The sequence below is a fragment of the Petaurus breviceps genome, unplaced genomic scaffold (assembly GCF_028583685.1).
Source record: "Petaurus breviceps papuanus isolate PSGF00001 unplaced genomic scaffold, PetGlider_PUasm1.0 90686, whole genome shotgun sequence".
Lineage (NCBI taxonomy): Eukaryota > Metazoa > Chordata > Mammalia > Diprotodontia > Petauridae > Petaurus > Petaurus breviceps.
The window spans coordinates 10,556,949-10,583,223 of NW_027187309.1; the positions used below are offsets into that span (position 1 = coordinate 10,556,949).

At 37.6% G+C, this 26,275-nt stretch overlaps 1 protein-coding gene across 1 annotated transcript; it reads right to left on the minus strand.

The window, feature by feature from the left end:
- Nucleotides 1-1,131: 1,131 nt before the first annotated feature.
- On the minus strand, nt 1,132-26,221 carry LAMP5 (lysosomal associated membrane protein family member 5). The gene is made up of 6 exons (XM_069065384.1): nt 26,039-26,221; nt 25,373-25,545; nt 24,651-24,782; nt 24,226-24,331; nt 21,723-21,911; nt 1,132-2,013 (listed from the first exon to the last, which is right to left on the minus strand). The coding sequence occupies exons 1-6, from the start codon at nt 26,100-26,102 to the stop codon at nt 1,835-1,837; spliced, it is 843 nt and encodes a 280-aa protein (XP_068921485.1). The 5' UTR covers nt 26,103-26,221; the 3' UTR covers nt 1,132-1,834.
- Between the last annotated feature and the right edge of the window lie 54 nt (nt 26,222-26,275).

The following is a 26,275-nucleotide window of genomic DNA, read 5'->3' on the forward strand; positions in this document are numbered from 1 at the left end:
CTTCCCTGAGAGACAGGAAGAAAGGATCAGAGAAGAGCCAGAGGGCTTACATTAGAGACTGTTACCAAAGCTAAACATTTCTTGGGAATTATGGGTCAGAAACAAGATTTAGGACTTTGTTATGTATCTTAAGAGCAAAAGAAATAATGGGGAGCATAACCTTAAATTTCGAGGAATTTTTCATCCCATTCCTTCCCCTACAGTGTCTCCAAGGAGGAAGGAGACTAGAATGTTGAAGAGCCCTTGAGGATCTATTAAAGCAACTAGGAATTTTGTCTTGGAAAAGAAACAATTTGGGAAATATATGGTAGTTTTCTTCAAATGCTGGAGGACAGTCATATGGAAGAGGGATTGGTTGCATTTTACTGATCCCTAGAAGGCAGAAGTAGGAGCAAAGGATGAGAGCTGCAAAGAAAAAAAAAATAAGGGCTTAATATAAAGAAATTATTTCTTAACAATCAGCATTATCTAAGAGTGAAGTAGGCTGCTTCCAAACGAGTTCACCTTCACTCAGTGTCTCCAGGGAAAGTTGGATGACCATGAATCAAACAGACGTTAGAAGGAATTCTTGTTCAGGATTCGGGTGGGCCAATATCTTCCAACTCAGATTCTGTGATTTTGTTTCTTTTCTTTGATTTCCAGGGTCAAATAAAAATGAAAACTCAGAAAATTCCTGGAGTTTTAGACTAGTTCAAAGGTATAATCAGTTCCCTTAAAGTTTGTTTTAATCCAAACTATATGCTGAACCCATATTTATTTACATATGTTAATGGATACGAATGGAAGAAATGTTATGTTATGGACTTACAGATTCCATTACAGAAATTAACTATTTTTAGCAGAACCAATCATGGTTTTTAATATTCTCAATCAGCAAGGGTCACTTTCTTAGCCTCAATCACCTCCCCAGTCTTTCCACCTTCCTGCCTCTCTACTACCAAAATGAAAACTGTCCCTCATCTCACCAGGTCTTCTGAAGGTTTTAATAAATAGCAACAATTCTTTTTTGTCTTTGTGAGGATTCCATTATGCTATAGAGGTTTGCTAGGTTTGTTTACTTTTTCCCCAAGAAATGAATCCAAATGCTATATATTGTATATTTTAATCCATATTTTAAAAACAAACTTACATGAATTTATATGAAGTTCTGATATTTGTACATGTTATATTTTTATAATGCCTGAAATAGTCTGCATAGTAAATTTAACATTTCCTTTTGCTGTGAAATCATCAGTTGCAGGTAGCAATGTAACACTTCAATGACAATCATTGTACATGCAGGAAGCCCAGCCAAAAGCATGTATCACTTTCAAGTTAACTTGCAGTAGCATGGGGTGCTATATATTTTGCTTATTGACAACTTTGCAGGGTAATCCAAAAATGTCCAAAAGAATAAGAGTTCTCTTATTTATCCATGCTTAAAAAGGGTTTCCTTTCATGAAGGGTTAAAAAAAAGGTTCCTGTCTTTAATCTGTAAGGCTAAACTCTCCTCTCAGTTTGGTATGTTATTCCTTGACTCCCCTGTGCTAGCCCAGGTAAATCCAAGCAATGCCAGAAAAAAACATGAACATTGGCTGACTTCCCCAGGTTTAATTCCCTGCATGGAGAGAGAATAGGTGAAAGGGCTGATATTCACCCTTAGAACCTGAGAGGAGAATTTTCACCCACTGGAATTAAGCATGAACATGTGCTGAGCCTCCAAATTGTGTTGGCTGGTATGTGGAGTTCTATTGGTGTGTCCTGGGAGAATGAAGGAGGAGGACATTGTAGGTGTTTGAGCTTTCACTAGCTGATAAAGGCTTGCAGTGACTATAGCCTAGCTAGCTGCCTCCCCCTATCCCATGTGTTTGTACTGAGATCTGTCCCTTGGAATCTGCACCTGATTGGCTGTCAGTTTGTGATGGACATGGTAAATTGTGAGCGTTATCACAATGACCAGGCCCAAGATCAGTCCCAAAATCAGAGGCAAAGTTTCTTCCAGTTGCTCCCTCTCGTCAACAGGACACTTATGCTCTGAAACAGAAAAGCCAACAGAATATCAGTGACATACTTCAAATACCTACACTGAAATGCTTAACAGTTCAGCAGCACAAGTTAAGGAAAAGAATCATAGATGTAGAACTGTGGGAAAGATATTATAGGTCATCAAATTCAATTTCTTCATTTTAAAATAAAAAGAAAAGGCCCAAATCAACAAGGGGGATGTGGGAGAGTGACTTGACCAAGGTCACACAGGTCAAGTGCTAAATGGCAATGCCAGGATTTGAGCCAAGTCTTCTGACCCCCAAGATAATGTTCAGTCCATATCCTGCATACTACATCCAGTCTTTTGATGCTAGGAGAGAAATCATGAATCGAATTTACTAGACATCATGCTATGTCCAAACTCACATATTGTGCTAAGACTTAATGGAAACTTATTGAAGAGACCATAAAGTTAACCAACAGATTGTGGAGTTTATAATATTTAACCTCATAGGTGACTCAGTGGAACAATATCCAATTATCTTCAGACAGGGGATTTGAGGCTGGATGGAATCTTAAAGATCATATGGTCCACAACATTTCCCCCCTATATCATAGACTCAATATTGCCCTTTCTTGGAACAAAAAATATAATCCACCAAGACACCGATTATGTCCGATAGTATATGCCTTATTTCACACATATTCTTCACTATATCACTGAACTAGATTTGCACATTCCTACTATATACCTTGATGGTGACTTTTAAAAAAAAATTGGATTGTTTTCCCTATAAAATCCCAAGTTACCAACTATACCTACCTGACATCAAAAACACAACATTGTGTTAACCATTACAATCTTTCCATTTCCAGATAAGATCATAGCCTCAGAGATGCAAATGACCTTGGAGGCCATCTGGTCCAACCCCATCATTTTACAGATGAAAAAACTATAGCTCAGGAAGGTGAAGTGATTTCCCCAACGTCATACAGGTAGTGAGTGGCAAGATTGGCATTCAAGCCCAGGTCATCTGACTCCAAAGCTAGCTCTCTTTTGAATACTTCTACTGCATTAGCTCCTTGCTTGGCACCATGGTGGGAAAACATTTGGATGATGACTGCCTGATTTTTTTCTTTTAAAGTCTTTTAGTGTCATAAAGATTTGATCCTTGTCATTTATGTAGTTGGTTATTATGCTCCTGCTGTCCTAAAGCTGAAGTGATTCTATTTGTTCTGAGGTTTCTTATCACTTCCCAGTTGTTTGATAATATTTTCATTCACAGAATTGTGGGTGGAGAAGAACTCAGGAAAGATGCATTAGCAGATAGTTTATTTAGGGGAACTAGAGTAGGGTTTCAAAGGCCTTTTCAAAGATTCATTCTTTTAGGCTGCTCTAGAATTCTCATTGAACTTTTAAACTTACCACTAAAACTGGCAACTAATGGAAGATAATTATTGCATGGGAGTAACTGGGGGCCTGTTTTAAGGAACAAATTCAATCAAAGAACCAAACATCTGAGCAGCTATTAAGAAGCAATAATGTTTAATAACTCCCCACAAAGGATCGATTTTCCAAATCAACTCAACAATTTCTTATAAGCATTCACTGTATATTTAGATCCTTTTCCTGAAAAACCTCTGTCCCAAGTGGGAGAGCCAAGGAAAGAAACCAATATGAAATCCTTAAGATGACTTGGATTTGCCTCTAGGATACACTTTTGCCTGGAACATGTGCTTTTCTCAGGAGAAACTGATTAGTCAATGGAAGTCAATAAAGGGTTAGGATTGAAACTTTTCAAGTATCTCCCCTTTTTTCCACTAGCAGCATCTTTAGGATGACTAATCCATCATATTAGTCAGTGGAGACCCAGAGAGGTTCAGGGACTTCCTTAGAGTCCCAGAGGCAGCTAAAGGCAGAGCTGGGATTTAAACCTAGGTATCTTCAGACTGCTAAATTTGAAGTTTTGGAGATACCTAGGTTTAAACCCCAGCTCTACCTTTTGTTGCCTCTGGGACCTTGAAGAAGTCCCTGAACCTCACTGGGCCTTCACTGACTAATCTGTAAAACAAAGGGTTGAAATATTCATTGCATAATCTTTGCTGGTAGCAAAAAAAGAAAAGTAAAAAATTAGTAGGAGTCTACTATTGAGGGAATGAATGTTATCATGCCAGAAGAAGTGATGAATATGAAGAATGCAGAGAAGCATGGGAAGACTTATGCAGATGAACTGATATACACCAAAATAAGGAGAATGGTGAAAAGAATAGACATAATAATTACAAGAATGTAAATAGAAGGAACAACAAACTGAAAAGCTGAGGAAATGCACCTTCTTTATCATGGAATATATTTAAGTTTTCTATAAGCATTTATTTATTAATTTAACTCAAAATATTATGTGCCTACTATGTAGCAGGCACTGTGCTAAGAGCTGGGGGGAAAAGAGCACCTACTATGTGCTAGGCACTATGCTAAGTGCCGGCTATAGTTGTCAAATATGAATATGCTGCCCAGATATTTCAGTTGTGTTGTTTGGTTTGGCTGAACTGCTTTTCTTTTTCTCTTTTTCAGTCTTTGCAAAAGGAAAGCCTCCCTAGGTAGAGTGGTGGGGAGAAACTGAATTAGAAATGAATGGAATGTAAAATCAAAAGGCGTCAATAAAACAAACAAGCCAAAACATACCACAAAAAGAAGAAAGTTGCATTAGATGACTTTTCAGTTCTCTTTTAATACTGAGAGCATGATTTTATCTATGATCCTTTTAATCAAGCTAGACTGGCCCTACTAGCTGAGACCCAGCAGGGAAACTAGAACTCCCAGCTTACAAAAGCCTAGAGAAAGGCCATGATTCTTTTTGTAATAATAACTGAGATGGTTCCCTCCTTGGTCTTGTCTCAGTTTTCAAAGAAATTAAAAGGATTAATTATTTGATCACAGTTTTGTGGCCACAATAAAGAATATTCTGGTTGTTGTCCTTCATTCTTGAAGAGGACCAAAATGACATCACTATGCTAGAGTCAAGTTTCAAAGTGTCTGACTATGGCTGACCAGACCAATGTGAGCTTGGAATGCTCTGCCACAGGTCAGCCACAAATAGTCTGTGTGAACATTTAAAGGGGATTCTCTAAATGTACACATTCCTTTGAGCTGTCTCAGTTCTGCTTTTCTCAGAGCACAGCACCTTCTCTGATGTGGCTGCACCGTGCTGAGTATTCCTGTGCCGGTGTCTCCTATGTCACACAATTGATTCCAAAGTTCTTAAGAGAGACCTTGAGAGTGTCCTTGTATTGCTTCTTCTAACCACAATGTGAGTATTTACCCTTTGTGAGTTCTCCATAAAATAGTCTTTTTGGCAAGCCTGTGTTTTGCATTTGAACCATGTGTCCAGCCCATTGGAGTTGTGCTCTGTGAAGCAGAGTCTGAATGGTTGGCAGTTTAGCTCAAATAAGGACCTTGGTGTTTGGTATTCTATCCTGGTGATAGGTAATCTTCCTAAGACAATTAAAATGAGAGCAATTCACTTTCCCAGTGTGGCACTGGCATATTGTCCAGGTTTCACTGCCATACAATGAGGTCAGCACAACAGGTCTGTAGACTTTCAGTTTGGTAATCAGTCTTCTTCTTTTTGGAGTCTGAGGACCTTCCTCAAGGTCCCAGAGGCAGCAAAATGTAGAGCTGGGGTTTAAACCTAGGTATCTCCAAAACTCCAAAAAAAACCTTCTCTCATACTTTTCTTCAGAGCCTTCCAAACACTAAACTAGTTCTGGCAATGCATGGGTCAACCTCATTATCAATGTGTCCATCCCTGGAAAGCACACTCCCAAGGTAAGTGAACTTAGCCACAGCATTCACAACTTCTCCCTTTGCTGTAACTGATGGCTCCACACATAGATGGTGTGATGGTGATTGATGGAGCACCTGTGCTTTCTTGGTATTAACTGTTAGGCCAAAAGTAGGACAAGAAGCAGAGAACTGATCCATACTTTGTTGCATCTCTGCTTCAGAAGCCGCATTGAGTGCGCAATCATCTGCAAACAGAAAATTGTGCACCAACACTCCCTCCACTTGGGTCTTGGCTTGTAACCTTTCCAAGTTGAAGAGTTTACCATGAATGCAGTAGCTGACTTGGATGGAGTCCCTATGAGGCAGATCTTCCATCAGTTGTTCCACTTGTCTTGAGATCGCGCATCTCGCTCCAGTCATCTGAAATCTCATCACCCGCTGTTTTAGATACTTAACACCTCACCTCCCTCAGCCTCCTCTCCCCACTGATTAAAGGCTCGGAAGGGAGAGCCCTAACCTCTTCCCAAAGTCTCCCTTAAAAAGTGCAGGGATCTGAACTTTTCAGTACCTCTCCTCTTTCCATCAGCTGTTCTGATTGGTTTCTACTCCTTGGAAAATCATGCCTCATACTCCCTGATGTGCCCTGATAGCTTCCATCTTTTCATAATCATTTTGTGCATCATTTTCTCCCATTAGATTGTAATGTAAGTTACTCTGAAGGCAAGAACTGTCTTTTTCTTTTTTATATCCCCAGTTCTTAGCCCAGTGCCTGAGATATAGTAGGTTCTCAAAATGTTTATTAAATGGAATAAAAAAATTTCCTGGGGAGGCTCTACCTTTGACTCTTAGACTTATTGTGGTTCTGTTTTTAGACATGTCTGACCATTTGTGACTTCATTGGGGGGTTTCTTGGCAAAGATACTGAAGGGGTTTTCCATTTCTTTCTCCAGCTCATTTTACAGATGAGCAGAATGGGACAAACAGGGGTAAGTGACTTGGCCAGGGCCACACAGCTTGTGAGTATTTGACATCATATTTCAACTCAGGAAGAAGAGTCTTCCTATCTCCAGACCCAGTGCTTTGTACACTGTACTAGCTACTCCTCAGATTTATAAGCAGCCTCAATTCTTGCTCTGTTCCTTGGTATACTTTAGCCTGACCAGGACCTTGCTTTATTCTGAATTGTAGATCATAGGTACTGAGAGAGTACATCTATGTAGTCCATACACTGGGATGGCTGAACATAAACAATCCTCCTGGAAAGAGAATGTTTACATGAAAATCAAACCCTAGAAAGTAATACTAGCAATAAAGTCATAGGATCATAGATTTATACCTGGAAGGAATCTTTGATCATAGAATCTAACCCCTTTGTTTCACAGATGTGGAGTCTATAGATGATAAAGGGTGATTTGCCCAAATTAGTTAGATATGGTGGCAACTCTTAAGTTTTTTGAGAATTAGAAAACAGATAAACATCAGTATGGGGTAATAATATTCATCACATATCTAGCATTTACAGTGCTTTAAGGTTTGCAAAACATCTTACAAATATTAACCCATTTTGTCCTCACAACAGTCCTGGCAGAGAGATACTAGGAAAGTCAGGGGTGAGACTGGAGCTGGTCATTGAAAAGTTTGGGGGTTTGTCAACATTAAACAATTTGGAAGCATCACATTTTCTGTTACTTCCAACATGTTTATTTTGATTTTCTGTTAAAAATTCAAATAGAAATCTTAGAGAAATTGTAAACAAAACCTCCAATGTCCCAGAATGGTAGAGCAGATACTACCAAAGTAAGATAGAATATACAACAATTATATGATCTCAGACCAGTGATGCCGCCTATTGGAACAGGAACCTAGAAGCACAAACCTTCCCTATCATATTGGGTTTTCCAAGTCTGGAAAGTCTTTAGACATTGGTATAAAAAGTGTAGTTTGCTAAGTAGAAAATGGCATAGTCAGAATGTATTTAATATACTTCCTATATTAAATAAATATATATATATATATGACAAATGATACAAAAGGTGTAAAATGTACTTCAGTAATATAACATTAAAAACAAACACTGGTATAGATTTTCTTTTTTAAAAATCTCCTTTTCATTTCTTCTCAGTCATCTACAGGTATACAGAGTGCTAGGGAGTTAATGGAAATAAATTGGCAGCAATGAGGGAGAGGAGACATTAAAAAAAAAGCCACTGGATTCAAATCATTTTTGATTCACAGTTGTTTTTGTTGACTGACAAATCATTTCATGAATATGATGCTGTATAAAAAATCCTGGTGAGTTGGGGACTATGACAGGGCCTGCTAAACTATCTCTGTCACAATCTATTACAGAAGGCCTGGTTTGTAGCTCCCAGGGTCCTTCCTCTATTATAGATAAGGGGATGTTTTTTATATGGGATTTTTGTAACTTCTAGTGCTAATATCCCTTTGTGAATGTAAATTAATTGACATTACTTGCTAGGAAATGTATACATGCATTTATACATGCCAAAATTGCTGGCTGTGACCACTTTCCTTCATGAATTCTTTATATGTTTTTCTCCTTTACAAAAACCTTTTCCCTCAATCTTCTCTAGAATTTAACTTAATATCATATATAGAATTCAAAGGGATAGCTGTAAAGCTCTTTATAAAGAAGTCCTTTATCATATTACTTAAGAAGCTATTCCAAAGCCTTTGTTAGTGACCATTGAACAATTTAACAAAAAAAGGGAACTCCCTTGGGACACTTTCAGCTATACCAAATTATTTATTATTCTCTCTCTCTCTCTCTCTCTCTCTCTCTCTCTCTCTCTCTCTCTCTCTTCCTCCCTTTCTCTCTCTTTTTTTGTCTCTCCCTCCACTTATATTTCTTCCTTTCTGTAATTTTGGCCTTATATCCCTAAAACAACCTAAGGAGTTTACCCTGTCATTCAAATTATAGGCTCTACTTGGGCCCAAATGAAACTCTATATAGCCCTAGAGCACTTCAATTCACAGATAACAGATTTTCCTATGATAACAGACATGGGAAGAGGAAAATAAGCATCTAGTCTTTTGGATTCCTATCCCATTTAATCAGTTATGGCACTTGTAGATCCCAAAACAAAATCATGGAAAGGCGGTAACAGATAACATCTTGTTTCCCCACCAATTACTGCCCTAAAACTCCTGGTAAGCAAGAAAAATTGATGAAACATTACTGACATGTATTGAAAATGAGACCTTTTCTGGATAAAAAGGGAAAGCTAAAAAGACATTTTTGTTTCTACTACCTGTGTCTCCAGCCATTCTGTGGTCTCAATTGTTTGAAATTAATATCCTTCTACATCATATCTGGCTATGTAAGTTTTTTTGTTTGGTCCTTCTTTTTCCTTTCCTAGTATAAATAAAGATTTACCATGAAAAATCATTCATTTAAAATAGAATGTGACAAACTTAAAATGTAAAATGTGTAGGAGAATTTGGTCAAGTCTCCTTTTCATCTGAGCAATAATCCTAATTAACCTAGAAAAAATAATACTAGTTCAGGCATGAAATGATAAGCCAAAGGTGAGCTGCCATTGGCATCTGTTGCCAACAGAATACTCTGTCCCTTCATTTCTGGTGCACTGAATGCCACAGTTCTATAGGATAATCATCCCATTACATACAACATGGTCACTCTAGAAGGAAAGAATAACTGCTTGTGATGGATATTATATGGGAAGCACCACAATTCACAGGAGGAAAGACTATCTACTTTGGCTTGTATAGGATATAATTCTTTTCATATCCAATTTTGAGAATTAAAAACTTTTTTAATTTTTTTCTGTTGTGATCCCACCCACATACACACAATGCAATTTTTTTTTAGAAAACTATTATGAGTGAGCCTTAAAAGAATTAAGGTTGTACAGTAGATAGAGCTCTAGATTTGGAGTCAGGAAAACATGAGTTCAAATCCAGCCTTAGATCCACACAATGCTGTGTGACCCTGGACAAATCATTATACCTCTGTCTGCCTCAGTTTTATCATATGTTAAACGGGTAAGATAATAACAACTACTTCCCAGCATTATTGTGAGAATCAAATGAAATAATATTTGTAAAACACTTTACAAACCTTAAAGCATTATGTAAGTGCTAATTATTATTGTGACACCATAATCTACAATTTGCCCAAAATATAGTTATTGTATTTAGTAGGAGATACATTAATTCCCCTAGGCCAGAAAAGACTCTATACTGTAATGTATTCCCTTTTGCTTTTTTGCTTTTTGGAGGGGGAAGGTAGGGCAATTGGGGTTAAGTGACTTGCCCAAGGTCACACGGCTATTTTTTTGTGTTAAGTGTTTGAGGTCAGATTTGAACTCAGGTCCTCCTGACTCCAGGGCTGGTGCTCTATTCACTGTATCACCTAGCTGCCCCAAGGTACTCCCTCTTGACAAGAGAATAATTATACAAATATATAATAGGCACAAACATCTCAATATGATTATTAAAATAGTAAAAAATAGTAAAGTTAAATATGAAAATAGTAAGGTATGGAAAAAACCAAAGTCATATAGTATATTCAATAGGCTAATAACCTACATATCATGAATTTCTTCACAAAGATAGTAGGAAGGCATTGGATATATCAATCACTTTATAGGAAGACAAAAATACAATTGATGATATCATAGTAGACGGCAAATAACTACTTACTAAAGTAGGAATAATTTTAAATTCAACTATGTAGCATCAAACCATCAAGCCATTATCACATAGTCAAAATAAACATCAAAATGAAAGAATAAAAATGAGAAAATATTATGGGCAATTAAAATAGCTATAATCCAACCTGTTCAAAGAAAATATTGATAGTAAAAATAGGAAATTAATAAAGGAAAAGAGACCAAAACAGATTCTCATATGATTCTGTACTACAGAAGTTTGTAATATGAATCAATTATCAGAATGGGGCCAAAAGTTAATAGAAACTGACTCAATCAGCAACCAATTGATCTCATCACTGAGAAAAGAAACTTGGTGGTAGCTGAGGAAATCACTATTTTTATCATGTAATCTCATTTGTAAAACATTACAGAGAATAGTAGAAGATCAAGCTTTTTCACCTTACAGAATCCTAAAGGAGGAAATGAGTCAGGAGAAAACTTGGCTGGAGACCTAACCAAGTGAGATCATCCCAAGAGCCTTTACAGATGGAGCTAGACCCTCAGAATAAGGCAACAAACATTCATCATTTGAATATATCCTTAAGCATTTCTGTAACAAGCTACATTCATCATCAGTGACAATGGAGACAATACATTTCGATTTTGATTCAACAAATATTATTTGATTTCTCATCTATATGCTAGGCACTGGGGATACAATGACAATTCTGAAGGAATCCTGTCCTCAAGGAGCTTATACCTAACTTCAAGGGCAAATGTGTTACATGAAGACAGGAGAACGTAAGAAAAATGAGCAGGGAGGAGATGTTGGAACAGAACTCACATACCTAGAAGAAATCCCTGGTGGAGGCACAGAAATTTTGAAATTATAGAGAGACTAGTTTCCAAGATAACGAAAATGGGGCAGATCCACTTACATACTGAATTCTCATAGGGGGAAGGGGAGAGGGCAGGGAATCAGACACAGTGTGGTATACTAGAAAGATCCTTGGCTCCAAAGTCAGAGGACCTGGGTTTAAACCTGCCTCTAGAGCTTTGACCTCAGGCAAAGCATTTAACCTCTCTAGGTCTCAATTTCCTCATCTGTAAAATGAGGGGTTTGAATTTGATGACCTCTGAGACCCTTTCTAACTGAATCTATGATTCCCCCCAAAGCAATCAAAGAGGCAATAACTAATGACCTATAGTCCTACTTCTCCTACTTCTTCATTTGTATATCTTTAATGAGAATAATCTACACACACATATTAGAGGAATTCTCATAGAAAATATGAAAAGGGAAGTAGACTTGCTACTGAAACCACATCTTTACAATTACACAATTTACCAAAAGTTGTGATAGATGCAATATCCCTTGGGGGGGGGCAGTATTTAAACAATTAAAAACAAGATGGCATATTTGATATCTTGGAACAAAATGCTGTTTTAAGGCTGTCTTCCAGCAATGACTATGCTACTTATTTATTCATAAAACCCACAATTCTTTCAAAGATACAACCACAAAAACTACCTTAACAGGGAGATATATGTTAACAAAACATGTTTGTCACTGCAATTAAGGTTGTTGAATATGAATGCAAATAGAACAAATGAATGCAAATAGAACAATTCCCTATAAGATTATATCCTCCATTCTATGTGTGACATTGTGCTTATGACACCAAATCCCAGGATACTATAGGGTCTTCTCAACGAGATCCACACCTCAAAAAATATTGACTAATGATCCATATCAGATAAAGTCAAAAGAATGAAGATTGCCTTTTGTCCCAGACTAAAACAAGTAGCTTGTTGGCAACTAAATGAGTTAGTCCACCAATACAATATTTTGACCAGGCAATACAGGTGGATAATAATCTTGGCCAAGAATTCAATAGGAGGAAGAGGGCAAAGTGGATTTGTGCAGTACTTGCAATAACTACAAGCTGCTTTCTGACACTTTTCAAACACGAAAATTTTGTCAGCAATGTTTTGTGACCAAGAATCCTGAGACATCACAATTTTCCATGAATTAAAAATGCAGGTAACTCGAAGGGCAAAGGACAGAGAATATAGTTGGCAAAAAGAGCTTAAAGCACATTATCAGTGATGATGTATGCATAAAAGAAATCATCCAAGAAATGTATCCTTGGGGAAAGTTGTTGGCCTGGTTGTCCATCAAAAATAAGGGATAATAGATGGTTATACCTGGTGCCTAGAGAATGTTAAAAAACAAAAAATGTAAAGAGCCCTAGTATTTTGGATAGATTTTCTTTGGTGGATTTATTGACCCACATGAAAAAGAATTCATAGGATGAGAAGGTATGGATGGGTTTGTGATCTACACCTTTGGAGGGAGCACATTGATGGGACTCCCGATCCACTTAGATGCTGAAATAAGCAAGTTGCAGCATTGCTAACTCAGCCATGCCTAGGCTATGGCAATCCAGGGCAACAGTCCTAGACCTGCCCTTTGGAGAGGTATCTAGGTGCTACAATGGCTAAGTAGGGATACAGGAAGATAATGGGAAAGAAAGAGGTGATTCTGCCAGCTATTACCTAAAAGTAATACTAATTCTGTAATCACAAATACAAAATTACCCCAAACCAAAAAGAATACAGATAAACAATTCTTTTCCCTCTCTTGCCAAGTGTGTCAATACACAAACCATTCTCAGGTTGTAAATCTTGTATGATGATGAGTTATTTGTGTACTTAACCTCTCTTCCTCAGCAAACCCTGGACAGTACAGATTAGGGTCTTTTTATTTTTGTATTCACTCTGCAGTGCCGAGTGCTAAGAACAATATATTCTTAAACTTATTTGCGCTCAAGAAATATTTGTTGAATGAATAAGTGACAAATAACTTTCCCTAGGATTATAGGCACAATTTTTAGCACCTACTGGTGCTTAACAAATGTTTAGTGATTAATCAATGACTACTTATTGGGGATGATGAGGAAAGGGATTCTTTTTCAGGCATTAAATGAAATACATGGTTTATTAATTCTCTACCAATCTGTGGATTCTGTGATTAGTTATTTATTTTCCTCTTTTGATATTCCTTTTAAAATATTTAAAATAATAATAAGCAATAATGATAATCAATAGCTTTTATATGGCACCTATTACTATATACCAGGCACTGTGCTAAGTATTTTATAAATATTAACTCATTTTAATAACATCCTTATTGCTGTTATCATCCCCACTTTACAGTTGTAGAAACTGAGGCAAAAAGAGATCAAGTGACTTGCCCAGGGTCACACAGCTAGGAAGTAACTGAGGCCATATTTGAACTTAGATTTTCCTTATTCCAGGCCCAACATTCTATCTGCTATGCCACCCAGCTACCTGATTTCATCTGTTTAAAAACTTTGGGGACAAAGAGAAAATGATGTGACTTATTCCAGTTTTAATACTATCCCAGTCCTTAAACTTCTAAATCTGCTTCTGGTGAAGCACTGTTTTAACAAAAAGGGTATATTTGTTTCTGGTTGAAGTCAGTTTTTGGTGAAACTGCTCATGAATATCTCTGGTGCCACATGTGCTTTCTTTACCACTGACACATTAATGTAATTATAGTATGACATAACTCAAATGCTCACATCAAATAGAGTGAAGAAGAAAAAGACAAAAGCAACTGATGAAAATCAGGAAAGTATCAAGTATTGAGAATAGGAAACTGCAAATGTGCATTGCTTCTAATCTTGACCCTTGTTAGGAAGATGGGAATATAAAAGTATTACACAGAAGAGAGGGAAAGGAAAGTAATAGCATACAATTAGAGATTAAAAACACCAACTTTCATCTCTGCAAACCAAGGGCAATGATATTTTTGACTTTTGAACAAGAAAACAGTTGTTAATTGCAACTTTATCTGGTTTTGGGTTATGTGTAGTTCTCCTAAAATATTTATTTATTTTGCTTTTTGGAGGGCAATTGGGGTTAAGTGACTTGCTTGAGGCCACACAACTAGTTTTTTTGTGTGAAATGTCTGAGGCTGGATTTGAACTCAGGTCATCCTGACTCCAGGACCAGTACTCTATTCACTGTGCCATCTAGCCACCCCTAAAAGATTTATTTTTAAAATCTTAGGCACTGAGGGCGTTTAAAACCATTTTAAAGTTGTATTTACAAGGAGGAGGTAATTTTGAGATATTTTCATTCTATGTTAATAAGTTCATTATGAATATATAGGACACTATAGTTATACAGGGTTCTATGGAATAGTAGTTAGAGTGCCAGACCCAAAGTAGATCTTTGTTGAAATCCTGCCTCTAATCTAAGGTGTCCTAGTTGAGTGACCCTATGAAAGTCACTTAACTTCTCTGCGGGGACAGTAGTATTTATCTCCCAAGACTGTTTTGAGGATTAAATTTGATTGGAAAGAATTTTGCATACATCTAAGGGCTATATAAATGGAAGTTATTAACACAGATTATTCCATTTGATTCTTTAAACAACTTTGTAAGCATGGGCAATAAATGTATAGGAAGGGATACTGAGGCTTCTATTTCTGACTTCTATGGGAGGCTATAGGAGTTGGAAGAAGAGAAAGAAAGCCTTAAATCAAATAAGTCAATTTTTAGTCATTTGGATGGGTTTGGTCTCGTGAAGTAAATCAGAGGTTGAATTTTGGGCAGAGAAATTTGGGATAAATTTAGTAAAATTCAAAGAACAATCTGCAGGCCCAGATACTGCTCCAAATTCTACTTCTGGGTTGAAAAGAAGAATTAAGAACAATCAAGGAAGTTATTAAAAGATTAAGGAGGGGCAGCTAGGTGGCACGATGAGTAGAGCACTGGCCCTGGAGTCAGGAGGACCTGAGTTCAAATCCAGCCTCAGACATGTTACACAAAACTAGCCATGTGAACTTGGGCAAGTCACTTAACCCCAATTGCCCTCCAAAAAGCAAAAAAAAAAAAGATTAAGGAGGATTTAAAGTAGTACCTAAAGCAAGATCAAAGAATTAAGAAAATGTAGTCAGCAAGATGAGAAAATAATTAGAAGAACAATTAGAAAGTAAAGAAAATTGATAGACTAGAATGTTAGGTGGGCCATGTATTGTGAAAAATGTGGATGGAGTTGAAGACTAGTCCTGAAGTCAGTAAGACCTGAGTTCAAATCCAGTCTCAGATACTTAGTAGCTTTGTGACTCTGGGCAAATCACTTAACCCTGTTTGCCTCAGCTTCCTCATATTTAAAATGAGGTTGAAAAGGGAATGGCAAACCACTCCAGTACCTTTGCCAAGAAAATTCCAAATGGTGTTATGAAGAGTGGACACTACTTTAACATTGACAAAGTTGTAGCTATGGAATAAAGACTAAGGGAAGGAGGTTGGTCTGGACTCTTAAAGTTACATGAGGTGATAATTCCCTGTAAACATCTTAGCCAGGTATAAACACCTCTGAGTAGTATTTTTAAATGAAGACTGAATATCAGAACCATGAAGTAGGGGAAAGTATTAAGTCTTGAAAACAGGAAACTAAATGTGCATTGCATGTAATCTTGACCCTCGTTAGGAAGATGGGAATAGAAAAGTATTACACAGAAGAGAGGGGAAGGAAAGTAATACTGTATAATTAGAGATTAAAAACAGATTTGAAACTTTCAAAAGATGAGAGCTAGCTGTTTTGATGAGGAAGCTATTTGTCCTTCAAAAACTGATCCAGTAGAGCTATTAGATTCATCCAAAGGAAGAAGAGAAGAGGCGTAATAGTTGTTGGTTTTTGACAGGAGTACTGAGGCACATAAATTGTTGACCTGATAGCAATAATAGAGAGATCTATTATCACTTAAGATATAGCAGAGACCTTATATACAGCCTCCCAGTTAATACCACAGAAATAGTTACACATAAGAAACAAAATAACAACTGAGATTACCAGAAATGGAATAAAATCAAAAAAGGAGCTGGTAGTTAAATGTATGTCAGCAAATATCTATACACAAAAGTTCAGAGTATAAGCAGGAAAGAACTGGCGATATTAAAGACAAAGAGTCAAATTTGCATTTATAGGTATCACTGAGAATTGTTGGGATGTAACTAATAACTAAACCATGGTTCTAGAAGTGTGTACCTAATTTTAAAAGGAGTGGGTGAGATAAAAGTGGGGAAAGGGTTAGCACAGCATATTAAGAAGGTATACTCATGAGGAAAGGTAGGGGGGAAGCATATATTGAGAATATTTGAGTGAAGATCTATAGAAGGAAAACCAGAAATTATTATTCTTATTGGAATATAGTACAGACCACTTGAAAAGAAAAAGAAAATAGATGAGGAGTTTGTGAAGCAGATCAGAAATCTGGCACAAAGGCATGGCATGGTAGCAATGACTTCAATTATCCAGACATCCACTGGAGCTCTATTTCTGCATAAGCAAAGCAGTTAATAATTTCATGGCTTGCCTTTGTGCTAATTTCATCCTTCAAAAGACAGAGGTATCCCAAAGGAGAATTCTTTTCTGTATCTGTCTCACTAAGAGAACCAGTTACTAATGTGAAAATGATGGAAACCGTGGAAAGAAAAGACCCCTCCCTCCCACAGTTTGTGATAGAGGAGAAAGAATCCTAGAATATTCTGACATGTAGTTGAGACTTTGGGAGGGTATAAAGGAAAAGCTATGATTCCAGAGACTAAAAATCATACAGTAGAAGTCATTCCAGGAAGGATGGGAAATACTTACAAATGAAATTCTGGGCATACAAAGGAAAAGTATTCTAATGATGAACAAAAGCATTGTTTGAAGAGACCTATGCAGATAAACAGGAATCTGTTCCACCAATACAGATTTTTAAAAGAAATGTTCAGAAGATTGTCACAAGGCCAAGCAACTGGGGGAGAATATAAGAGAATATAGGCCTATAAAAACAATGCCAGGGGAACTAACGATCATAATGAGCTGAGGCTGGTACAGGAAGGTAAGGGCAACAAAATGAGGGTGGGATGGGGAGAAAAAGAGAATAAATAAGGGATCTAACCTTTTATTGGGGTGGATGAGATGATAACTGACAACAAAGAAAAGGCACATATACTAAAATCTGATTTTGCTTCTACTTGCCAATGAAAATGACCTTTATTCTGTAAATGGCAAAACAAAAATAACTGACAGAGTTGATGCCTAAGATATGGAAAGAGATATGGTACAACAATACCTAGTTAACTTTGACAAATCCAAATCACCTAGCTCAGATGAGCTACATTCTAAGATACAAAAACAAACTTAACAAACCTGACAGTTGCATTTACTAGAACCAGGAACAAGGGGTAAAAGCAGATGGAAACATAGTCATGTCACAAAAAACTTCTTGACAATTAGAGCTGTACAAACGTGTAATAGGCTGATTTGCTAGGTGGTGGCTTCCTCCTCCTTGGAGATATTCAGTAGAGGTTGGAAGACCACTTTTTGGTTATATAATCTGGAGTATTTCTTTCATATATGGGTTAAGCTAAGTGACTACTGTGGTTCCTTCCAATTCTTAAATTATGTAATTTTGTGAGTCTCATAGTGGTCAAATACCAAGGTCACACAGCTATAAATAGCAGAATTCAGTCTCAAACTTAAGTTCTCTTACTCCAGATACAAAGCTTTTTTCCCTACACCACATTATCTCTCCTATTTTTCTTAAATCAAGGTGAATTGGTTTGACTCAAATTTTTAGTCAGGGAATTGGTAAAAAAAAAAATAGCCAAGGTTTTACACCACTCCCAAATTCACTGAGTTACTTAGCACCCTCTCTACTAGCTTAAGTTTGGTTTCATTAAGACAATAGACTGTCTTTCCTTTGAATAGGAAGGAAACACTCTTTTCTCCTTTGGACTTTATCTGACAGTTACTTTCCTATCAAACAAATAGCTTTGAGCTTTATCCTCATTTCATGTTTATTTGTTTGTTTTTGGCTGGATGATTGACTGCTTCTGCAGGTAAATAGTGTCCCACACATAAGGCATCATGAGATTAGACACCACTGCTGGTATTTCTCCATGGGGTTGTAGATTGTTTGGGGATTTTTAAGGGTTTGGGCATAAATGACGGGAAAGGTTGATGATGTAAAACAGAAACACCTTCCAAGGTAGGGGAAATTAAAGATAGTGTGTCCCAGATGTTAATGTTAGCTGGGGGGGTCTTACATGTTAACCAAGAGATTCCTGAACCCATGCCCCTTGATTTCTGGGACTTTGATTCTGCCCTATCTGTTCTGGAATTTGTATCCAGTGTTCTGAAGAATTAGAAGAAATTAAAAGGTGTAGTAGTTGACAATTACAATATCACCTATTATTTATACAGTCTGAATCCTTCTATATACTACAAAAATACAATTATATCTATTAATAACCTGAAGGCATAGTTATTCCATGAGTTTTATAAAAAAGATTGACTGTGATTAAAAGCAAAATTTTAGGTCAATATGTATGGGTGGTGGGATTAACAAGCTCTGGGTTTTAACACAATCAGTTTGAAAACCAAGCCAATACAGGGGAATCTTTAATTGCCATTACTATCACAGTGGTTCTACTTCTTCTACCACCACCACCACCACCACCATCACCACTATCACTACTAGTACTATTAGTACTAGTACTACTAGTACTACTACTACTACTACTACTACTACTGCTACTACTACTACTACTACTACTACTACTACTACTAACATTAACACTAATAGTACTTTCTGCATATTGCTTATTGATTTCCAAAGTTCTTTCATTTCCAAAGTTCATAATGATGCATTTGAGCCTCACAACAATCCTATAAAGTAGGACAGTTATTATTGTCCTCATTCTAGAGCTGAGGAACCTAAGGTTGTGACTTGCCTAAGTTTATTTAGCTAGGAAGATTGTGTTAGGATTCAAGCACACATCTTCTCACTCCTTAGTCAAGCTTTAATTTTAGAATAATTATATACATATTTTGCACTCATTTCTTACTATATATTTCCAACCCAGTCAAAATTATTCTAATGTCATTAAAGTACCAAGCAGTTTTCAGGAAACATTTACCCTATTTCATCATAGCTGGCAGTGTTATAGAGTCTTCATAGTGTGTCAAGGTTTTGAATTAATTGTAAAAGAGTAAATCTCAAGAGATTTCTTAAAAATCCTATTAAACCAAACTCTTATATATATATGCATATATGTATGTATGCACACACATATATACCTATATGCACATACATATACCTATATACACACATACATAAATGTCTATGGTGTCATTTTAAGCTGTTTTCATATCTAGTCAAACCTGGTGCTTTAAGATGACTGCTGAATAGTGATGACCTTTAATTGAAGTTACCCTCAGTTTTGCTAAAGCACATACTAATACATTTTACTGACCATTTCTAGTTTATAGGATCATAGATTTAGAACTGAAAGGACATATGAGATCATCTAGCTTAATTCCCTCATTTTGCATTTGGGGAAACTAAAGCCAAGAGAGTTTAAATGACTTGCCCAAGATTACCCAAGGAGTTAATAGAAGAGTCAGAATTTGAATACAGGTATAAATTCTAAATTCAATACTTTCTCAATTCACGAGTTCATTAAATTGAAACAGATAAAATCTAAGAATTTTCATTCAGATCTAATAAACTTTGAATTTTTGAAGAACATGAATTCATAATGGAAGCAAGTTGCATTGGAAAATGCTTATGGTATTATATTGTTGTTATTGAACCACAGATATCATGCACAGACATAAACACACAGACACACAACACATACTAAAGTCAGTAGAATGTCGGTAGTTAACACTGCAGGGGGAAAATATGAAATGTGAAATTTTAATTTTTCTGTTGGGTTTCTTTTCTGGTTCTTCCAAATAAAATGAAATGATCTCTCATAACAGATTGTGTGGGTAGATGCTAGAGTAATAGGAAGAAACAGCAGGACAAACTAGGTTCTGACAGTTGTTTTGACCTAGTGAATGATGCAGAGTGAGTAAAATGACTTCCAGGAGTTACCTGCTTCCTCATTTGAAGTATACATAATTTTAGAAAACCAAAGTATGACTTAGAAGTTGAATTTCTAACTATTATGCTAGAAGTCTTAATGTACATTAACTTGGGTGAGTAGTTTAATCCTGAATATAATGTTTAATGGAAACTAGATGCTCTATAAACTTACAAAACCTAGAAATCCAGTAACAGCTCCCTTATTTAGACATCATTTATATGGTGACCTCCTCTAGCAGGATATAACTCCAAGCCTGGAAATAGTTAATAATGATATTTCAGAATGCAAAATAGATGCCAGAAAGCAGTGGACTGTGAATTAGGGGCTGGGTCCTAGTTTTTTCAGTAATTAGCTATGTGGTCATAAGTTATTTATCTTCCCTGATATCCTCAGTTTCCTAACCTCAAAATCAAGATTAGATAATCTCTAACACTTCCACTCAGTAATCCTATGTGATTCCGTAATAGAATATTCACCAATGACATCAGATAAATGTAGATCTGTGAAATGTAATAAACATTGGAGACAGAATCAGTGGACCTCAGTGGACCTGGGTTGGAATCCTAAGCTCTGCTACTTATTACTTAAGTAACCATGGCCAAGTCTCTATACTTCCAGTTTCCTCATCTATAAAATAAAGGAATTTTACTAAATGCCCTCTCTGGTCATTTCTAGCTCTTAAATCCAATAAATCTCTTTCTGTGGTAAGAGTTTGTCTGACATTCCACCAACTTGGAGGTCTCTATAAAACCATTTTACATAATTCATTGATGACTAACATGTATAATGAATATACTGAGGTTCTACAAGGTCTCGAAATTATAATTTATTGACTCACCAATGCACCTAGACCTCAATCAGTGGTCTTCATAAGTTGCTGTGGTCAAAGAATTTTATCATTTAGTGATGAGTTCTTGACCTAACTATGCTATTATTCAGACAACATACAACAAACAGACCATTGATGAAGCTAAACTTTTCTACCTTTTTCACTTTCTTAAGAGCTGCTAATAACAGCTGTAACACAGCCTTTGAAGGTTCTTTACTTCATACCTCAAGGAAGTTCAAAAGAGGGCTTTAGATTATAGTTGGGTCAATCTCCTAATGAATATTTCTTCCCTATTTCTCTATCAAGGTTTTTTGTAAAGCCCCACCAATTAAAATTGAGTTCCTATATATTCCAATTTGTTGATTTTTCCCCTTAAAAGTCAATTGAGTAACACCAGTGAAAACTACATAATCCCAGCACACCTGGAGATGGAACTGGAACTTTGAACTATACTTAGAGAAAAAGTTACCACCAAGAGACTTGAAAGTAAAGGACTCACTTTCTATCAATTATTCAGGAATCAGCTTCTCCCCCTCCCTTACCTTCACTGAAAACAAAGTCAGAGATAATATCAAAAGGCTGGATGTGAACTGATGAGAGAAGCATAGCAACAGTTTTCTGATGATCACTGGAGGTGAGGGAGATGGTCTGTTGAGCTTGGCACTCATAGGATTTCCCAGCTGGAGTGACTAAGGCAGATAGGCGATGAGAACTGGCTGTGTGCTTCCCAGCTACAGAGGTGGAACAGAAAACAATCAAATTAATCCTATAGTAATAGTAACTGGTATTTGTGTAGTACTTTTATAAAAAAAATCATTTTATCCTTACAACAACCCTGGGAGGTAATTGTTATTATGATTCCCATTTAACAGATGAAGAAACTGAGGCAGGTAGAAGATAAGTGTTGTATGGTAGGTCATAAAAATGGTGTCTGAGACTGGATTTGAACTCATGTCTCCCTGACTCTGGGCAGATAGATGTTGTAGTCGAAAGAGCATTGGGCTTGAAACAAGGAAGGCTAATCTCCATGAGCTCATATCTGTCCTCAGACACTTAATAACTGTGTAATCCTGTGCAAGACATTTAATCCTTTTTGCCTCAGTTTCTCATATGTAAAATGAGCTGGAGAAGGAAATGGCAAATCACTCCAATATCTTTGCCAAGAAGTAAGAGGCAATACAACAATGTCCTGATTCCAGGCTTATCATGCTATCCACCAAGTTCACCCAAATAGAGCCTCCATTTCTAATCTCTAATAAATCAGATATGACAATGGGGGGGTGAATAACCGGCCATTGTTGAATAGTTTGAAACTTGGACTCTGTATTTAATATTTAATTTCAACTTTACTTTCCCCTCAGGACCAACCAATAAAGAAATAAGATCAGGAGACTTTCTTGGGGGTGAGGCTTCTGATTTCTCAAGCTTTTGAATTTAGCCACTTGTGTTTTAGTTGGGGGAAATAATTTTGAAATCCAAATTCCCGTCTAGTGATAAAAATGGATCAAAAATACAAATATGAACAAATACTTTTATTCAAGTCTTCCCCTGAAGGATCATAATGCTTTTCCTAAAGAAATGCATGGTCAGAATTACTCTGGATAAATGTAGCAATAACAGGTCATACTTATAAGCCATTTTGCAAAATACTTGGACACTTTGTCTCATGTGATTTTCATAACAATCCTGTGAGGAATGTAGTGAAAATATTGTCAAACTTCTTTTTTTCTGAAAGAAACTGAAGCTCAGAGAGATTGTGATCCAAGATTTCATAGATAGTATATGTGGCTATGCTTGGGCCTAGGATGGCTTACAATCTGATTTTTTTTCTTTTACTTTCTTATTTTTTTCTAACGTTTTTTTCCTTCTACAATAATGATAAAATGGTCTAACATTTTTTGAACCAAAGGAAAATGCATTTTGTAGGTCGGTGATGTATCATTTAATGATCATTTAATATTCCTCCGTATAGAATCAGTGTATCAGAAATATGTACACCCTACCTTCCACCAGAACTAAGGGGTAAAATTGAAAAAAAAAAAAAGAAATCCGCAATATTTGAAAACATTAAACAGAATGTAACAAAAAAAAAGATGATTTATCAGGCTATATTATAGGATATGGAATAGGCAGTTGGAAATTCAGGGGCATTTTCCTGGAGATCTTATAAGATGAGAGCTTTTTTTCTTTTAGTATAAACTGGTGGATAGATGGATTGGGGGTGGGTATGAAGGGTCTAATTTAGCAAAGAATGGCACTGAATAGTCCCTCTCTTTAGAATGCATTTAGGTAATTATAACCCAAGGGCAAATATGGTATAGAAAGTGAAGGTTCCCAGAAAATAACATGAAGAGAAATTTAAGAATTTGTTAAGCTTTCCGAGAATGAGGGGAAACTGCAGCACCATTACACTGCAGTTCCAAGGGTGAAAAATCATTGGAAAGGAGAAAGGGGAGGAGAGAAAAAGAAAGAGAGGAAGAGAGAAAAAGAGAAAAGGATCGCCTTTTTCCAACCTCTTCCTCCACTGCAGAATGGGTTCAAATGAATGCAAAAAGAGAGAGGAGCAAAGCCTCTCCATTGCTGGAAACTCGCTAAATCAGCTGGTTAGGCATGTGGAAAAGGGAAACTTGCTTCAGGCCTTTCTCTGCAGTGCTGAGAGGGTTTAGAGGCTGGGGTGGACCCTGGGCCAAGGTGGCCAGATGGATTCTGAATGGTTTGTCTCTTCCCTGCAGTGGGAACATCTGGTGGTCACAAGCCTCCTGGGAACTGGGGCAGCCTAGCAGAGGCTTCCCAGAGGGTGCAGGAGGCAGCTTGGTTCCTGCTGGTTTCTGCCTCAGGGAGAGACTGGGCCATAGAAGAAACATCGTAGCCTGGACTCTCCTCACCAAGCAAAAAAAAGATTGCTAAATGAAAGACTTCCCCCAGGCCGATTTTGGAGAGTTTTGACCGCCAGGGTGGAAGACATGGTTTCTTTCACTCCCTCCCTCTTGGGGATACAAAAGACACCTCAGACCCACCCGAAACCTCAAATTCTCTCATCCTTACGATTTACAGCGTCTTTAAAGTATGTTGTCTCCGAAGTATGATAAACAAACTGAACTTTGCTCAGTCTCCAGGAAGCTTCCAGGCCCTTAGAGGTGTTGTGACCTTCCTGGAAGGGTAAAAGAAGAGTCAGGAGAAAGGGGCCTTTGAGCAGGAAGTGGACATTTTACCAATAGACTGCGCTTTTTCGGGGAAACCCAACTATTGACTTAGCGGTTTTTCTGACCTTAGCGTTCTTTTGATGTTTGAACCTTTTGTCACCTCCTAAATATATACTATGAATATTAGGGATTGAATGAATTGCTATGCATTTATATATTTCATTGCCCCTTGGTGTGCTTGAAAGGGGTCAATTGAGCCACCACAGGCAATGAAATCGGCTTGAAAAATCTCTCCCTTTGGCGCATCCCAGCCCTGGAGTTAGTTACCTTCACAAAGAGCATTTTGAGGGCATAAGCTTTGTCGACCCAGAAAACTTCCAACTCGGATTCATTGTGCCCACATCGACCCTTCATTTCAGCCCCCCGAGAAAGTGGAATATCAGCTTGTTCCGTGATCAGCTGGAGGCAAAAACACAAGGATACCTGGCTCAGAAGCTATCGGAGACTCCGCCCCACACCCATCAGCTGGGCCCAGGAGAAGCGCATTCAGGGGAATGGAAAGGGTTCGGCGCCAAAGCCTTGCGGCCTTCATAGGACCTGGGAATGAATTCAAAGGCGCGGAACCTCTAAGGCGAAGGTGGCGGTAGATGGGAGGGGGAGGTGGAGGAGGGGAGGAAATGGAAATGAAAATGTATCCAGACAAAACTCTCTGAAAGACCATTGGAAGCTGTTTTCGCAGCTTAGCTTTCAAACCCTCCTCTCCCAATCCCAGGGCCATGCGGAATGGGCAGTGGCTGAGTACTTTAGGGGAACAAGGATCAATGGAGCTTGTGGAGCAAGGGGAAGGTGCTAGAGGATCAGTTTGCATTTCCAAAGTTAACACCATGCAGCATTCAAGAGGAACAGTTAAAGTCTTCATGGGGCCTGTAAGGAGGGGGCCCTTTGTCTGCATTCATTCCAAGCTTCAGTCAGCGCCCTGTATTAAAGGGAATTCAAATCCCTCTGTGAGCTGAGACTTGAGAGCAAGCTGGGTTGAAACGGTTCCTTACATCGACATAATTGCTGGCCCACACATCATAAGGTACAATAAATTTTGCTGCAAATTCTGCCATTAGACACGTTGTCCCATTTTCCCGCACCACAAATATATCTTTTTCAGGGTTAGTGGAAAGACCTGAGAGATTTTCAACTTCTTGTTCTGCCATGATCTGAGCAATTGTATCTGTGAAACAAAAATATAATATCGGTTCTGTGCTAAACAATCCAATGTTTCTGAGTCACAGTTAGGCACAATGGTAAAGATGCAGTCAGCGTTCGGCTGGTATGTTAGGTTACAGTCACTCTCAAAAGTTGCCGATTTTGCAGCGCCCTGGACGTGCAATTCAACAATGAGCATCACAACCCTAAGAAAAGGCGCAGATAGATTCAAATTTAAGAAGTCTTTACAATCCTTATAAGCCTAGAGCAGGGGAAACCCTGTTTTCTCAACCATGTCTGTCTTCCAAAAGCTCCAACCCATGCACGTCTTAAACTCCTCTCCCTGAGTTCTATCTGCAAATACCATGAGCCATGTGGGAATCCCTGTTAGAGATGAAAGCACATACAAAACAAAACGAGTACGTTTGAATTGAAAGGTAGCTGGCGGACTAGAAGGTGCCAGTGCTCTTCTTTTTAACAAGTTCAATACAACAGCTAGACGCCAGAACCCTACTCACGGAAAAGCAAGAACAGGACTTGAAGACGCAAGATTCCCGAAGCAGTTCTCCTCTTGTGGTCCATGCTTCTTCTGGTGACTGGATCCAGATGTTCTGCTGTCCGGTGGGGAAATCCCCGACAGATTCCTCCAGAGGGGGAGGGAAAAGATAGAGAAGGGAGGTGGGGAAAGACAGAAAAAAAGAAAGGGAGGAGAGACAGAGAGAGAGAGAGAGAGAGAGAGAGAGAGAGAGAGAGAG